At 41.9% G+C, this 18,913-nt stretch overlaps 1 protein-coding gene across 1 annotated transcript in view; it reads right to left on the bottom strand.

Annotated features, from left to right (window-relative positions):
• Twz (BTB/POZ domain-containing protein twz) overlaps positions 1 to 18,913 on the bottom strand; it is a 54,237-nt gene that overhangs the window by 13,051 nt on the left and 22,273 nt on the right. Inside the window, exons 2-3 of the mRNA XM_076794116.1 lie at positions 7,977 to 8,060; positions 6,853 to 7,056 (exon numbers count right to left, since the gene is read on the bottom strand). Of these exons, the coding sequence (XP_076650231.1) occupies positions 6,853 to 7,056; positions 7,977 to 8,005 (233 nt within the window). The 5' untranslated portion in view covers positions 8,006 to 8,060. The remainder of the gene's footprint in view (positions 1 to 6,852; positions 7,057 to 7,976; positions 8,061 to 18,913) is intronic.

Raw genomic sequence — 18,913 nt, 5'->3', positions numbered from 1 at the left:
TTCTTAATCTTGAGCGGTCATTACTAAACTGCTGACGTTTTGCAGTCTATGCATTAGACAATAAAAGACGTATTTTGACCCAGAGCATTAAACCTGTCACTGAATTACTCAAAATTCTGACGATTCAAGCTGAACGAATTACGGCTACATTAAGAACAATAGAAATATTCTACACGAGGTACCTTCGAAGCTACATTTATAAAAATTGTTAAATAAATCTGTGAAGGGTTGTGAGCACCGTCACTTGCACGATTGAGAAAAGGATCACCCGTTCGAGGGTTAAATATAAAATTCTTATCGTCAATCTAAAGATTATTGAAGGCAGCATTTAAGTGAGTCGAAGCATGAAGGATAAATGATCAGGTACATGAAAAGAGTAGAAAGGACACGGAAAAAAGTGCCATAAGCCGCGACGGTACAGTGTAACACGGTGGCCGCAGACGGTATGGAATCTTTATCGAAGTCTTTTCTACGTCGATTTTCCTTGTGCTCGATCTCCGATCGAAAGCAGATCCGTGGTACAGTGATCTCGCGATACTTTCGACAAAACAATAAGGTCGACGGTGTGTAATGAGGGAGGAAGGTGCAATCGAGCGTGACGAAGCAGACAGAGAGGCCGTCCAGGCCAGGTTTTCTACAATAACCGCGTCTGGCGGTTCTCCTCTTTTATCTTGATACGTTAGCGACACTTATGCTCCCCCCTTCTGTTCATTCCTTTTTGAGTTAATCTTAGCTGGGCACACTTTTGCTGTTTTTCCGTACCGCACGTTTTCAACACGTGTAATCTATATTTAAATTCATCTCATCGAGAATTATACTCGTGGTGTTAAGAAATCGCTGCGATCTACACAACAAGTTTCGGGACATTCGCTGGTTTTACGAGAACAGGTGATATCTAATTTACATTATGCAATCTCTGATAGTTTCTTTTTTCACGTCGTACTGGTACAAACGAGTATTTAGGTACAAGTTGCTATTTACGTAATTATTCCGCCAATGTATTGTCTTATTAAAAATGTCTGACGCGTATGCGGCGTTGCGCAACTTCGATTCCGTTAGCCTCCGCGGGTCAATTCCTTGAAAACAATAAGTATCGTATTGTATAGAACTGTTATAACTAGTCAGTGACGTATTGTGTACGTACATTATTCTAAAATTGATCTTACAAACTCTTCATGGTCGAAAACATTGGCACAGATAAAGGTTTTATAACGTTCTGTAATGCCGGCGGCATACTCGCCATTTAAAGTTAGGTAAAATCGCGCCAAAAAAAATCGCAAGTCAACTTTCGAGCGGTCATTGTGAAGGAGAGATTTCCCTTGAAATTATCAGATTCGAACGAATGCCGAGAAAAATTTTTGCAACCTTGTAGAATCGTTTAAATTTGGATATTTTCAGACGGAAGAAGACAGCTTTCCAACTCCGTTGTATATCGAACAAAAGACTTTGGAACTGAGTTTGCGGCCACCGAAGTAGAGAACTCGCCCCATAAAATAACCGGAGGTAGAATATTTTAATGCATGCTCGACTAAAATTAATGTTTTTCACCGGTAATCACCAACGAGCAATATTAGTCACATTACTCATTTGTGTCTCGCAAATGACTTGAAATAATTCTAGAACATTAATGAGAAATGAAATGATAACATTAGGCTCTCCCAAAAGATTATTTCGCTTTTGATTGACGAGCACAACGCACTTTCGGAATAATTTTTTAAAAAGGCGAACGACGTGATCAAGTAACAGGACATGCACGTTGAGAAAGAAATGTTTGAAAGAACCTAATGTATTCGAACAAATAAAGATGAAAAAAGATTTCGGCTGGATAAATGTTAATATTTGTTCGTTTAATTTTAATTTTGTTTACGGGTCAGTTATGCGTGTCCGTTAAATCTCGACCGGCACAGAAATGGCCGTTCGATCGGCGTAATAAAACAGAGCTAACTGGAGTGGTGAAATTTCAGCTACCAGAAGCGCTATTAAGCCGTAACGTTCCGTAGGAGTTATTTATACGCGGCGTGTATTTTTCTGAATTTTCTCTGCACCGTTAATAGCCAATGTCAGGTGAAAGCGTGCGCTCGTTTCAGTGTTAAAATCGAAACGCACGCGCTAGTACAGGAGGCGAGGAACGATCTACGGGATCTACGCTTCGGTGCCCTCCATTGAACAATCTTCGATCCGCGCGCGCACGGGACACACGGAATCAAAGCTTCGAGAGCCGTTCGGATCCGCAGCTGTTGCCTTTATCTTCGGTACTTTATTAGCCGCATTATCGCGTAATTGATATAAATTGCGGAGAGCCGATCGCCGCCGTGGAGCCTGCTAATTGATTCTAATGTCGGTTCGCCAGCCGGCGCAGAACACCCACTGAACTTGTTAGCGCAATTCCTGCGATTCTTACTCGGTGAAGAATGTCAGCGCGGCGCGTTGCGATGCGATGCTGCACGATACCTCCGAGGAACGTGGTGCATCGGTTTTTGTATACCTTGTTCGCCGCGTTCTTGTGCAATCGATGCGCTCGATGGGTTATACGAATGCGAGATACAAATCGGATGCACGACGAAACGCGATGCGATCGACGACTTTCGCGAAAAATGGCACCATTCGCGACCTGGCCTTCTCTTTGTTCGATTTTTCAGTCGGGAATATTTGTTGTACAACAACATTTTTCAGACGAATCTTGCATTGTTTCCAAGGGGACATACAGCGCCATAATCCGTTTATTCTTAGTTTGCTTGTTTATCGAGATACAGTTTTTAAAAATGGAATACTTAATAATTTTCCTCGAATTCGAACAAGGCACCGAATTTTGCGTACAAAAGTATTACACCAAAGAGGGCTTAAGATCTGAATAAAAATTCACAGTTTGGGACATTATTACAAAATAGTAACTTATGATTAGACTGCGGGTTGTGAGATCTGTGAAAAGGTACTTCAATGAATTTGATCGACTTTAAGTTCCATAGCGCCACGACTTCGAAAACGTTCTCCAATTATCAGATAGCACATTCAGTGACAGCGAAGCATCGACCAAGCCGGCGCATCGAATTGCACGGATGGAAAACGAGCAGTGCTCGATCGCAAATGCCGGACTGCTGACGATCCCGCCCCTCGAAGATCGTAACAGAGTCGTATTATAGTATTCTATAGCACGGCGTAGGTGGATCATTGGGCGAACGGCTATCTCGCGTTGCTAATCCATTGTTTCGCGCGCGCGATCGGTTCGTCTAACGGGATTTCGGTATAAATCTTCGGTAAGCTCGTCTCGTGCCCGGAAACGGAGCCGATGTATATGTCCTAACCCAGTGACTCAGTTAGCGATTTTGTTAACGTATGTTAACGGAGCTCCGGTTGTCAATTAGAATTAGCTTTCCCGTGGAGGATCACGAAGGTTCCCGCCGCTCGATTCTCCTCGCTGATCCCCGTTGCAAGCCTAACGATTCTCTTCAGCCGACGGGGGCACCAGATATCCATCCACGTCGAAGTTAGTTAGCGTATATGTATGCCCGTTAGTAACGAGCACCGGCATGAATATCGTTGGATGGCTAACTGTATCGTTGTGACATTCTGCGTACCGTGGTACGCGAGCCTGCTTGCGGTAGCTAGCGCGGAAGATGCAGCTACCGCAAAGGACAAGATGGCTGACGGTTGCGAGGACGACTAAACCTTATTCCTATCACAATCTTCTCGGGTTCTTTTAACACGTTGACTGCCATGTCGCCCATATGTGGGTGACGGAATTATTTGTCCAGGTTTTAAAATGAATTTTTACGTTAATATATTCATTGTACCAAATTTTATTAGGATCTGTAAAATAGATTTAATTTTTTTCAATTTTTATTTCATTAAATAACTTCCATCGATTCTATGGAATTTTTGAGGTTTCTAGTTTGGCAGTCAAAGTGTTAATAGATCTTTCTAGCACTTCAATACAATTACATTAACGCAAATATGTTAGAGAAATTTCATTTTATATTGCTAATGCTTCGTTATAACATTGGTAACGCTTCTGTTATTATTTGCTGTTTTAATGAATTTTTAATAATATATTTAAACCTATATTTAAAGATCATTGAGTTCATTACCATTGAATTTAAGTATTTAAAATTACTATTTACAATTAACGTACATTATTTTATCTATTTTCTCTATTCTTTATTTTGTGGAGATCATCGATTTGGCAAATGGGAGGATCATGTAACGGTCAAACTTTGCTGTTTTTAGTTATTTTTTTATGAAACTTTTACTGATACTAGAATTTTTATCTTTTTCTAAGAACTGCTTTAGTTTTTTATCTTTCAATCTTTTATGTTTTATCTTTTTATAAGAATAAGCTAACTTCAGTCAGACGAGAAGAATCGTAACGTAATCTATTGTATTGATCGATTAAAAATGGCGGAGAGTGACACGAGTATCGATCAGAAGCAAACGAAACAGCGCTCGGTATAAAAATTTCTTGTATCAGAAACGTGAAGAGGTATTATTACGCAGGTTCCACCTTTACACGTATTAACATTTTAATATTCCATTATTTTTCTATATAAAGAGGACTTAATAGCCTTCGTTTCAGTAAATTTTAACGAGCTTCATTCATTTCGGAATCCAAGATGGCGCACGAAACCTATCACTCGAGTCGCCGCGCCGTAGGAAACGAATAAATTAAACACATATGATCTTTTAAATTCGAATGCCAGAAAAAATTGCAGTGTATGATTATGTCGTCAGTAACATTATTTATTCTAGTATCTAACTAATTTATTAATAACCGTGCAGAAGATCAACTAATTCTTTTCCCTTCAAATTCACACATTTTTCATTGACTTGGAAACATGTGTAATCTATTCAATTCCGTAGCGAGGAAAAATGTGTGCGATCATTTTGTCAGTAACATGGCCTGTCTAGGTATATAATTGACTAATTTAATAACAACGATGTTGAAAATTCACCAGTTTGTTTCACCTCAAATTCACACGTCATCTTTAAGATAGCGATATCTTTTTGATAGCGAGTAAAAATTTCAGTGTACGTTTATGTTGTCCGTAACATGGTCTGCTCTAGTATACAATTAACTAATTTAACACCTAACCTACCAAGTACAAAACATACAAAAGTGAAACGTCTTATAGAAGGAAGAAGCTTCAATTTAATACTTAAACTTTGAACAATTTTCATTATAATACGTGTTTAAATAAAGAAGTCAATTAAGTAATTTTCTGTGAAAACGATTTTATAATTTCAGTAATTGTGAAATAGAAAATCTGTCATTTTGACCGTGGTAGGTTTAGTGTTAGTACCAACAGCATACAAAATTAACCAACTCTTTTCTCTTAAAATTCACACCTTTTCCACAGCGTGTAATAATTGCAATGTACGATTATATTGTCACTAACATTGTTTTCTCCAGATTCTAATCGACTAATAGCAACAGTCCGAAAGTTCAGGTAATTTTTTTCCAGCTCGTATCCACACGTTCCCGATCGTTTTCGTTCGTAGGTACAGAAAATGTCGCCCGGGTAGTCACGGGGATCGTTCGCAGAGATTACGGACTTACCGCGGTGCAAAGTGCAGTTGTGCTTTCACGTTACGTCTCTTTTATGCATAAAGTACACGAGTATACCGCAAATAGCCTTTGGACACTGTCGGGCATGGTAACGGTGTGCCTGATTGCGAGCGATATGTTCTGTGAGATATTGCCAGCTACGAACATCCCGGAGCGTTGTCGATGGTCACGTTTCCGCGATCCGGACATCACGCTCCCTTTCTACTCTCTCGCGTCGGAATTCTTTCCGCCGTGAATATGCTATTTCGATGAAAATCTCACACCGCGTTTCCCGTTCGAACGTGGACGTCAAAATTACACCGCGTCAAGCCGTATTCGTCCAAAGCTGGTCAAACTTGCATCAACGCTCGCCGGCTGACGAAACGAAAGCTCCAGAACCACCCATTTCTGAAGAGCGTAATTATCCTAATTTTCCCGTGATCGCGAATCGAACGTGAAGCGCAACACTTTCGAAATTCGTTGTTCGAAGATTCGAAATTTCTCGACGGACAATTTCAACGATCCCGTTGGAATTTCTCTCCGAGTGCCTCGCTCGATCGGCCGCAAAAATGACCGACCCTATCTCGCATTCATTATCGCAGATTTCACTTTCCCGCGCATAATAAATTAGAATGACAGTCGCGTGGTCGTTCGCGGAGCAGGATCGACGAGCTTTCCACGGAGCCGCGGAACCGCGTGTGAACTTCTCGCGTATGCAACGGCGCTCGAATCGGTTTCTTGCGTGCCATGAACACATTGCAACCGTCCGTACCGGTTGCTAGACCATTTTTCGTACAGTCGAATCCGCAGACAGAGTTATATTACCATCAGCTATTTCGCGAAACCGCTCTGACGTGTACCATTAGTCGTAATAGCTCGTTCGCTTTACCGCGCAACCACTACCAAATTATATTTCTCTCTGTTATATTTTCTGTTCTGTTACGATCATAGCGGACGAGTCCATCCGCTGTAGTGTTTTCCGTGAATACAGTGTTTACTCGATATATGTCCAAAACACGGGACTAGCCACGGGCATATATCGGCCAGGAGATACACTATTATACCTTACACTCCTCTCGAGGTCTCTCGAGCTTCTTGGCCCCTCACGGGGTACACCTCGCGGCAGTGGGGACAGCTCTGCGACTTTTATCGGCTAGGCATTTGTGACATATATAGAGCAAACACTGTAACTCGGAAACGAAGCGTTTCGCCGCGAATTGGCAAAGGGTAAAGGTGCTTAGAATCACCTCAGGAACGTTCTGGGACATTCTGTTTCGAGAATATGCGAACGGAAGATTGAAAAATGGACTTACTTGGTCAACGTTTCCAGCGAGGACGTGTATATCGTGCCACCTACGTCGATGTGAACTGGGGCCGTGTACCTGGAAGCAGCGGCCACACAGGGTATCCCGGTCATCTTCTGATTGTAAGTCGGTGCAGCCGGCGTCGGCGGTGTCGGCGACGAGGAATTCGACATTGTGGGCGACGTGGCCGGCGAACTGCTTGGCGACAGCAATCTGACAGAGATACTTTCGACATTAACCGTCATCAGGCACTGTTCCATCCGCGAGGCAGCGAAAATCGCGCCTCGATGCTTCGGACGCAAGCATTCGTCGACGGGAGGGGGCAAAACTTTTTTCTAACTGTCATAAAATACCATTGATCCCAATCCAAAACAATAGACGGTCAAAGGTACAAAAGTCTGCAAGGAATTATAAAACGAAGAATTTAGCCCCTTGTGATTTCTTTTCACGGCTACAATGATTATCCCTTTTTTTAATCCTAAATAATTTTACAGAAGGGGAAAAAACATTTATGTTCTTTGCATGTCTGCGTTTACGTTGATGCTTGAATATGGGTTACAGAAGAATGGAATTTTAAAATTTTCATCACTTTTCATCACATTTGCTATTTGACACAATAGTCCTGTAATACTTGTAATGTAATATGGTTCTGCTCGTGCACGAATAACACCTGGAATCATTTTCTATGGATTGAAAGAATGCATAAGTATCGAATAAAAAAAACCCGCTCATTTTACCGTGGTAAGTTTACTGTTAATTATTTACGTTTCCCCGAATAATGAATAAAAAATGCTCATTTAGCCATTTCATTTACGTCAGTAAAACTTTTGCCCACCTCCGGTAAAGTATGATATAATTCAATTCATTTTTTATCTACTTGTTATGTATCATTAGTATTGAATACTTCATTTAATAGCAAAGGTAGTACGATATTTTTCAGCGAATCTTTCACTGTGGCTCGGAACATTCTCGTGTTTATTCTGTATAACGAGGAAAGTATGATTCGCGGAAAGTTCCGATGTCTCGCAGTTACCGAGTTGCAATCACAAAGAAATATCGCGGGTTCGTTCAAGATGTTGCAATATACTTCGCGTCGGTTTTTATGAACGTGCCTTGGATAAGGCTCTATTTACCTCATTTTAATTTGAGCGCTAGGGAACATATTGCGTTGTGCCAGCTCCGCCTTCGCCTCCTTTCCGTCGGCCTCACATTTCCGTCTGTAATTAAAAGTCCACGTTATCTTGCGGTGCTTATCATGCAATACTGCAAAGAAATACATCATATTTATTTCAAAACACAGATCTCTGGGATAGAAAGATTGTGGCAAAGCTCTGAGACCTTCATCGTTTTATTTATGTTTACATCGCATGTGTTTGCCATACTTGCTTTGTAAAATGCAAGAAAACGTTTCAATAAGGCAACAACGATATTTTTACTGTAACAAGTCTTTTAGACGAAGAAATTCAATTTTCCTCTTATTCCGGTTACACAAAATAATTTATGAGAATGGATATGCGCATGAGGATGCATTGTTTAGTGATTAGCAGAAAATTTCTCGCATTAATCTAAAAAAATTGGAGTTTCCTCCTTTAGTAATATTAGTAAATCGAGACTAACACATCGAAAATTTTTGAATTTTGTTAATCTTTTCACTGTTTTATATTTTATCTCTTGGTTTTTCTCATAAATGCATAAAATCCGCTGGGTTCCTCGAGTTTTCATTTTCATGGACAAGTTTGAGACTGGTTGCGTTCAGTTGATCCTTTAATTTTCCCGGGTGATAAAGTACAGTTACATCGCCAAAACGGGGCTAAACCCATTTCCCTTAGCCTCCGTGCCCGAGATAGAAAGAGGATCTTTGGATCGCGTAACTAACACCTTCCCAGCAGCTTTCTCTGGGCGGTATCAGTGTCACGTTCCTCTCCTGTTTCTACGCTCCCCTCGACATCGCGACAATTGGCTTTCCGGCGTATGGCGTCTCGCCGATACAAAAGTCGACGGGGAAAGCTCGCACACGCCCTGCCATGCGCTCGTTGCAACGCGAGAGCAATATTTATACAAAACACCGACCACGAGCGCGCGTATTTTCCAGAATTTTTTGTTCCTGAACGTGAACGAACGAATGGTTCGACGGAGGAGTTCATACATCTGATAATTATTCATTATTAATTACAAACAGTACACATTCTGGGAGATTGGAATATGTAGGATCTGATTTTGGTATTATTTATTTGCTAGGATAAGAAATTACCTTTACAGAGCTAAGTGAATTGCTAGTTGATTTAGTTGATAATACTAATTCAATGAAAAAATCTTTTTGTTTTTAGTTACATGTTTATGAAACTTTTACCAGTATATTCGCGACATTTTTCTGATTAAAATGAGTACAAACACGACGTAATTGAGAGCATGTTCGTTTGGGTAATTCACGGTACAGTAAAACCTCGATTATCCGAATTGACGTCTGAACACGCGTTTCACTTGAAAACGTGCACAATAATGTAATGTAAAGCGTGCACAATATAAAATACAATTCATTGAACAAACCAGTGAAGATTTAATCTAGAACTATAGCAAGATAATAGTTCTATTATGCACTCACGCATATTCCACCGATTACGGTAAAACCTCGCTCGTTGCAACCTCGTTTATTGCACGATATCATCGTTAGTCGCATACTAGCGAGTTGTTAACAGTCCTGGAATAGTATGATTGGTTACCTCTGTCGTTGCACATGCTCAAACGACGAGCGAGGTTTTTCTGTAGTTCGGATAATCGAGGTTCCACTACATCGTGGATTAAATCCGTAAATATGGAGCAAATGGTGTCGTGTTTGGAGTCATTTCAATCAGAAAAATGTGACAAGCGTGCTGGTAAAAGTTTCACAAATATAGAATTAAAAAGAAAAAAGTTTTGTTACTGAATCAGTATCGTTCCGTCGACGTTTTGATACATCGAGGCATAACTATGCTTCGCATTGGTTTATTTTCGTAAAACCTTTCACAGAGCACACAGGGGGTTGTGATTTTTGTCCAGCTTTTTCCGATTTCAACCGATTGCGTGACGTGTGGCCGGACACACGGCGTTCTAGCCGCCATTTAGAAGTCAAAACGGTGTTCAGCCACGGCGGCTGACATTAGCACGGAACTTTCCCCTGTAACGAGGTCGCGCTCGCGCCGATTGAAATCGGCGGGGAGCTCGATTTAATTTATCGATCCTCACGGTTGGTCGCGGGCGACAATAACGCTGATTTAACGGAGCATTGTTTTCGGTCGAGCTGACGCGGCGACCCGGAACGGTCCGGACCCCGCCCGCGCTCGCGATTACTATAAGCGGAACACGGTTATCTCGTAATTTTCATATATATATATTAATAAGCCAATTAACGACCGAAATAATATTTAACTAACCGTCCTCGGGAGGGGTGAAATAACCGCGGGAGAACGGGGGATGATGCTCTCGGGCTCGGACAACGGTCTAAAGAGATTCCGGACTCTTTCCCGGCCTGTGCACACACGGTGCTCCCGTGCTTTGTTTCATCGTTCCTATGGCGTTTTCCGCCACGAAACCATGGGAAACGCGGTCAGACTGTTTGGCCAAGCGGATGAATTTAAGCTCGTTTGGATAAGGAATCGCGGAGAACGAATAGGGTGGAAGTATCGGGCCACACGATGTCAAATATATGTAGCTCACAGACAAATGGATCCACCGAGCAAATTCAGTCTTAGTCCCGCAGATTTGCGAAGCGATCCTCCGCGCTGGTAGTTGTCACCAGCTTAGCAGTGTACCGTTTGACCTTCGCTGACCACTAATCTGCTCTCCAGTTCTAACGAATTATTGTTCCCCTGCTCGGCGCGAAGTCGAGTCTCATGCGTTTCCCAAAAGTGGTTTCACGATGTTCCTTTAATTTTTCAAACTGAATTCATCATTAAATTCTTGCTGAAGTGACACAACGATAAAAAACAACGGAGAGACAAATGAGTATATTTTTTAACATACTATTTACTCGGAATTTTTATCTGTGTTTTATTCATAATTTCACAACTTAAACATCAGCCTCCTTATTGTTACCTCACAATACTTAGGAAACACCATCGGTGCTACAAAATATAGATTTGCAGCGTCGTTAATTACCGGCAAACATATCAATAAAAAGAGTATGTCAAATTACACGCACGTAAGAAAAAGTTTTACGAGAATCGTATGAGAGTTAAAGGAATATTTTTCGGTTGCGAAATAAATGACCTATCATATTCGCATTATGTAGCGTAACAATCCTCACATTGTATAGTGCGTATTCGAAGCTCAGATGCTATCGACGATAATTCATGTTCACGTGGTCTAATCCTTGCCTCGCTATAAAAATAAATGAAGCGATCTCGTGTATTTTGCAATTACATGACTGCACAAGATGGATTAATACCTGCTACGACTTACGGATTAAATACTGCTCTGTAGCATTATACTCTTTGAGAAGAGTGATGTGTAAAGTTCGAGACAGTCGGAGATTATTCCAACAGGGATCGCTTTCGTTTTCAATATCTTGTACTACGAAGTATCTAATGTGCAAACACATATTATAGTGTAGTATAGTCTAGGATCCAACTTGTTACTGAATGGATATACAAATTATTCGTATAAGTGACGAGCTCGTAAACATGGTTGTACCAATGGAGCACAGTTTATTACTTCTCCATTAACTTTTTGCTGTATGCTTCCTTTCGTAATATCACCAATTAACGACGATGATTGCCTTAAAGGACATGAATTTCACGCTCGTTATGAATTCATGATTACCGTGAACTGATTCTGAAATTTCTTATTCTGGAAATCCTGTTGGAAGATTTCGAGAAATATTCTTGAGTTGAGAGGAGATAAAAGTCTGCTCGATACACGATAAAAAGAAACGACATAAAGATACCGCAATCAAATTAAAATTCAACGAGGCAATCAACGTGTTCAATCGATTGACGATGTTCGAGAATGTCTCGACGAATTTGTTATTACCTCACTGTGAATTTTATGCATGAAACACAAAACGGAAAAACGAAGAATTCGGCGGAGGAAAAAAATCCTGATATCGATGAAGACAATTTTACATAAAAGTACGCAGTCTAAGTATAATAGTTCATTACTACTCGACTGCGGATTCATATGCAAAATAAAAAAATTATTGGTATAAATTGTACAGAACAGGAGTCAAAGAAAACTTCCATTCTTTCTTTAATGATTTTAATCAGCTGCAACTTTTTAAATTCTTTTCATCTGTCCTCCGCTTTAACCCCTTCCACTACAATAACGACGGGTCAGTGATGATGATTTCCAACATAATTTGTTAAATACGGATGTTACTAATTTCCTTGAAACCCAAGTAAAATTCTATTTTGTTGTTGACGACATGTATCGGAGAATAGCTATTGGAGAATACATAGGCATTCAATAAATATAAATTTCCTTCTTCTTATAAACGTCATCTAATAATTGCAACCGTAAAACAAATTGTGGGGAAAGGGGTTAAATTACTGTTATTCATTTTCGCCGTAAAAGCATACAATCCGCAGTCTAATCATTATCAATAATGGAGCATATCGAAAGGCTCAAGATCGAGAATGCGTTGCATCGTAAAATCGATGAAGCCCACCCGAAAGACTCGATCGTTCGCGGTCAGCAGGAAATCGGCTCGGTGCGCCGGGGTTAACCTCTCGAGGGTATAAATCATTTCTGGACGCGGGTAACGTTAGTCCCGCGCCGTATAAACATCTATAAATACGAAGCGGTGTGTCGCGAGGGGGTATTAAAGAACCAAGCCGAAGTACCATCGACCACGAAACTCGAGAAGGAAAGAAGGTTCTCGTCGTTGGGTCGCCGCGATATTTATTTTCAGCCTGTGAGCCGAGAGTTTCTGCGACGTCGATGAGGTGCAGCAAGCCGGAGCGGGGGGTCTCCGGTTTCTCTTTTCCCCTCTCCTTCTTCTGCATCCTTCGTCTTGTTCCTCTTCTTCTTCTTCTTCTTCTTCTTCTTCTTCTTCTTCTTCTCGTTCTGATCCGACGTAGATTGCCGCGAGGACCACGCGAAACGCGATGCAAACTCTTTTCATGGCTGAGCTGAGAGAGTTCACCGCGCCGTGTGCAATGCGAGTTCGTCTCTTCTGCATGCTGGTTTTGCGGCTGCATTTGCGGGGATGCAGCTTAGCATCCGTTCTGAAGTTACGTCTTCCTCCAGCCTAATCAGACCATACTCTTGCAATTACGCGATCTTCTTTAAATTAACGCGATTTTATTAGGTCGTGTAATAAGTCCGTTCGCGTCGACGGCGGTCCTTATCTCGAGAAGTGTTGTCTCCAACTGTTGCAAGTTTTCACAACAATGTTCATTCGTATTAAATTATGTATGGTCACGTTTCTCCTCCGTTTTGAGCGAGTAAAGTGCGTTTTCGAAATAATTCTTTTCTATTTGTAATTTATTTATTTCTTCTAATCATTTTAGCAAGTAAGGAATAATGTAACAACATCCCCTTAATTTACTGTCTTCCCAGTTCCGTATTTCACTTGCCCATTTTCGTAATAAATGCACAAAGTCCGCAGCCTAACCATAGAATTTGGAAAACCATGTACCCAGCTACTGTCTCCCCGAGCAGCGTCTAGTTAGTGAAACCATAACGGCCGACTTAATTGGCGTGCATCTTAATCCGCAACGTGAACAACAAGCTACCTACCGCGACGCATAATTCAAAGCCACGTGCACACACAGGACAACTTGGACTCGGTGAAACGTCTGATAAATAGTCGAATCACGACGACATCAACTCAAAGAATCCTCCCGGCAACGATCATCGCGATCCAATCGCCCACGGGCAATCGATCGGCGCGCATGCAAGACTCTCTAATAAAGATACACCGGTATAATCGTACGCGCAATTAACCTGTATCGCGATTGCGCAGTAAACCGTGCTCGAAAATGCTCGAAAATAGGTTAATTATCGAAACCACGCCACTCCAGATACTTCATTCGTCCCCCGGCTTCCGGTCTGGTGCGTTCGAAAGGAGGATTAGATATACACGTACGTGTGCACACGTCGCCCCGAATGCATCGTGCAGAATCTCGTACAGATACAGATTCGTTTAACCGCTCTTACCTCGCCGACACTGCAATGATATTGACTGGCAATAAATTACAAACAAACAGGAAAAAAGATCTTGCGATGGAGAAAGTAGAGGAGAATCGCGACGAGGATTTCAGTAATGGCCGTCGCAGTTTAGAGTTTCGCCTAGCATTAGTAGTCGCTTGCACACTGTTTATTATAATACAGTATAGGGTAAGGAACCCGATTACTGTGCCTATATTACTTATATTTATTTTTAAAGCATAATGAATATTCAAAAAGAGAGATTAAATTTTTCTCATTGAAATCAGTTACTATACATGTTATGTATCTTTTCTTTTAATATTTATTATGCTTTGAAAATAAATATAGGTAACATAGGCACAGTAATTGGGTCCCTTTCTCTATGTTTTCACTTCAATGTGCACTGAAGTCATTAACCGGAGAAATATGTTTCTGTTCGTTTTTAATCGAGTAATCAATCGCAGATGTTTATACATTCATATCTAACATCAATGTGACAAATGTGTACAGTGATTTCTTTACATATGGCGGTAAGGCTTGGACGATAAACGTCGCGGAATCATCCCCACTACCGCGGACGTCGAGGAAACATAACACGTCTCGGGTATGTCTCCTGGACGATACATGACGCTGCCAAGACCCATGTTGTTGACATGTATCGAGAATTCACTTTGTACAGTTTTATTTCAATACTAATGAATTAAGACGAAGAAAATGGAATTTGGTACTAGTCACTCGTTCGTCGTCCCAGCTTCTGGAAAAATGGTCGCAACGTTTCCAGGAATGTGTCAGCACCGAGCGCGTGCAAACCGACCACGTTGAACGCTTGTCGCAAGCGTAACGAATTTCTTCGGGGCGAGCGGGAGTTTTCGAAGGCGCGGCGAACCGTGGCGAGGCGGCTTCGATTTTCACGCGGAACGACACGTTTTCCGGAAACGCGTAGTCGATCGGCCGACAAGAGGGAGCATTTGCATACGACGACGGCCCGAGGCGGTCGGTCGAACGTCCACGCAAACTTACCAGGCACGGACTTCTAGCCTGCGACGTCGTACACGCGCTGAGGACACGCGCGTGTCCTCAGAACGTGTTAGACGCCTTCTCGTCGGGCCCTCGGGCGACGCTCATCTCGCCAGCACACGTGCATATGCAGCTGGTCACTTGGATACACGTTGCCGCACCGAGCTGTGCACACAACTGTCGCGAACAACACGACAAAGTGACTACGACCGGCTCGTATAATAAGAATACGCGGTCTTCCGCTACACGCTACTATGTTGCCGGGCTGTTCTGCGACGGACGATTCCACTTCCGCATATCCTCCGGGTCACGATAGATCGGTAATCCGACCAGGATCCTCTAACTGTTCGGTCTCTCTAACATCTTTCGTTGCGTTTGTTTGAAAACTGGGACGCTCGAGAGTCTATAGAAAGTTTAATTCGAGGGTTTTGCTAATTTTTCATGATAGTTATGTAGGAATATGTTGAACTCCTACGTCTCGGGTGTGACGTATCGGGTGAAATGATTGACACCGATTTCACTAAAATACTTTATCTTAGTTCGACGTCTCAAGCTACAATTCGATATTCGCGGTCTCGACACTAACTCGCTCGCGACTCTCGCTCAACTGAACCTGCTCCGGTACGAAGAACAAAAACGTTACGAAGAACAAAAACGTTACGAAGAACAAAAACGTTACGAAGAACAAAAACGTTACGACGAACAAAAACGTTCCTTCGAAAAGCAAAACGCTATCGACGCGGCTCAGCGTCTCACACCACACATAGTCGCATTTACAACCATACATCCTGACTCAGTCACACTCACATCCCTACAGTTACGAAATTCTCGTCAACATATTCACGATATTTCTCCGATTGAAACGATACCAAACACGACAGAATTTGGATCACGTTTGCTTCTTTAATTCACGATTCGGTAGAACCTCGATTAACCCTTTGCACTCGAAAGTATTTTAACTCCAAAACGAAACATTTCTTCCGACTTAGAATATTTCCCTTGTATATACATACTTTTGTGTTATACACATGAAAATGGTGCATTTTACTCGTACAATACTGAAGTGTTTAGTAATTTATTACATACAAACAAATTTAATAGTGTAAAAAATATTTTGAATAATAATACAGCAATTTTTAGTGGCGCCTTACAGTCGCCATTCGAGTGCTAAGGGTTAACCGAACCGGCGATGTCTTCATCATCCGAGAATTTGTTTCAGATATAAACAGTCCAATCCAAAGTGCATACCATTTACAACACAATCGATTGTACAATCAGGTAACTGTTTTATTATCCGAACGTGTTCCACTGAAATTAGTTCGGATAATCGAGGTTCTACGTATTGAGCAAGTAAATATTATCCGAATCGTGTCGTGTTCGGGCTCGTTCCAATCAGCATGATGTGACGAATACGTCAGTGAAAGTTTCATAAGAACAATTGAAAAGGAATCTAGCGAGTCTCGCGTCTCATCGCGCGACGTTAGCGTTCGATTTCGAAAATTTCTCGGGCTTCGCGACTTAATTGTAACGAGCACGGTTAATGAACAGACGCGGCGAGGAACGTCGACGGCCACCGAAAGGCGGCGTACAAGCGCATCCTCGTGTTCTCGCCAGCGACCGGGCCGATTATCCTCGGTGCTCGGCAACGAAAAAAGAAAACCCTTCAGCACGGTAGCCGCCACGAGGAGTCCCGACTTCTGGCATTAACGTCGCCCGGGGCGATTGAAATAATACTATTCGCGAAAGAAAATGAGGCATTTTCGAATTTGCATTCGCAGAGGCCGCGGGCCACCGGTGTACTCAGTGGTCTCGGGCTACGACTCCCCGGTTGGTTCCTTTTCTTGTACCATTCCGCCAGCGATGAATCCGCCAAGGGCCGAGAGTGTGCGCGTGAGCCCGTGTACGTGAACGAGTCCCCGAGAGTTTCCTGAATTTATAAACTTGCGTACGGGGAGGGGGGCTCTCTTATGCGCGCGTGTGACGTTGACCCTGAAGCATTGACCAAGTCCTCGGGTAAGGTTGACCCGGCTTCCGGGGACCACGGGCACACACCGGCGTGCTCTCCTCGGACCCTTTTGTCCGAACGAATATTACTTCGTGAATATTTGAACGCCGCTAATGAACGTTGTTAAGCGGCAAAGAAAATTCGGCGAAACTGCTGCCGCCGTCGTTGATTGCGCTGCCGCGGCAAAGCTCGCCTAAAGTCTTCTTTCGCGGGAATAATTTCGGCACTTGATTAGTTTAAACTCGATTAGTTTCTCCTCGCTTCGAGAACAGAATTGCAAACCGGTCTCGGATGGATATTAATCCTCGATTTATTATTTTACTTAACTATATATAACGTAAATTCGTGAATTACGGGATAAATTGTGGTATGGCTAGGTCGAACTCCATTCGGATGATTCAATAATTTCATTCGTTCGCTGGCCGAACATGGCAAATAATTTTCTGTATAATGTTGCGGCTCCGTTTCATTGCAAACGTTATGCCAGTCGAGTTGACCGGGTGGTGGGGCGGCAGTGCTGAAATCATAGGCTATCGTTCTATCAATTTACGCGGAGGCGGTCGGTCGTGTTACTTTCATCGACGAACGAGGTATTGTAAAAACGGAATGAATGCACTTGGCCGATCGATGCATCGACCTCTTGTTAAATTATAAATCGCAATTACCTTCGGTGCTTCCATTATTATTTCCGTTCAATGGCGTCAGCGAAACGCGCGCCGGCAAACGTAATTATACACGTGCCGATGCGGTAATAAAAATTCTATTAATGCTGATGTCGGATGTAATTCATGTTTTTCCGTTTTGTTAGATGCTAGATATGTCGATGAATGATCGAGTATTGCTTGCGTATATTCGGTATTTGTTTATGCGAGAGTGGGCAGCTAAACGAAGTTAATTGGTTCTCCTATGTTTTGAAGTTAATTTACGTTGCCATACGATTCAGAGAAATAATGAGTAATCATCTGGAACGTGTATTATTACGTTACTTTGCGGTAATTAATTGTGACATTTTTTATTTACATTTTACGGTAATGTAAATATTTTTTATCAGAAAAGAGATAATGAGCGTGGAAGAGACGGGGTGATCCAAATGAAAAAGATCATTTTGTACCACCGTGCGTTGCTGAACTGTAACTAGACGATGCTATTATTTATAAAAAATTCATTCGACGATTAAAGTGTTTTTATCCACTCATTGTTCGTAGTCTGCAACGTATGAACAACACAAAAGAACACAAAAACCGAAACGAGGAAGAAATCATCGATACCATAGCGGTATTTCCCAATCAGTATAATTGAAGGTTTCTCGCAACGAAACATCGCGATCATGCACATCTGCGTACAAACGTAACACAAAAAGGAAGTTAATGAGGCGCGAGTCGGTTCTGCTCACCGCCCGCCGTTAAGCACGCGTTTCTGATTGCTTCGCGATCCTCGAGCATTAATGAAACTCCTATAATGATCGACAGATGTGCTTTTGCTACTGTATACTTCGTTTTAAGTATCCTCGAAACGAACGAACAAAATCACCTGAAGATACACGAACTATAACGATGACTGTTCGATTGAATACCGACGATCATGCGTGATTAATTTTATTTCAGGAGCACGCGTTTTTCCAACTGCAATTTTATCAATAATGACAGTGTTTATTCTATATATGTTCCAAATACCTAGCCGATAAAAGTCCGAGACTTCTAATCAAAGAGTATCTCCTGGCCGATATATGTCCGTTGTTAGACCCGTGTTTTGGACATATATAGAATAAACACTGTACATAACTACAGTTAGACAATTCAAAACCTGTTCGGTCTTCATTTGGGTTTCACAGTCTTGTGTTAGTTCAATTCGAATTTTAGTATTTCGAGAATTACTTTTTCCATTGTACGGAGTGATCGGTAAATACAACCGAAAAGAGAGTGA

Source organism: Halictus rubicundus, chromosome 9, assembly GCF_050948215.1.
Source record: "Halictus rubicundus isolate RS-2024b chromosome 9, iyHalRubi1_principal, whole genome shotgun sequence".
Lineage (NCBI taxonomy): Eukaryota > Metazoa > Arthropoda > Insecta > Hymenoptera > Halictidae > Halictus > Halictus rubicundus.
Note: the sequence above shows the minus strand (reverse complement) of the source record. Positions and strands in the feature narration are given on the sequence as shown.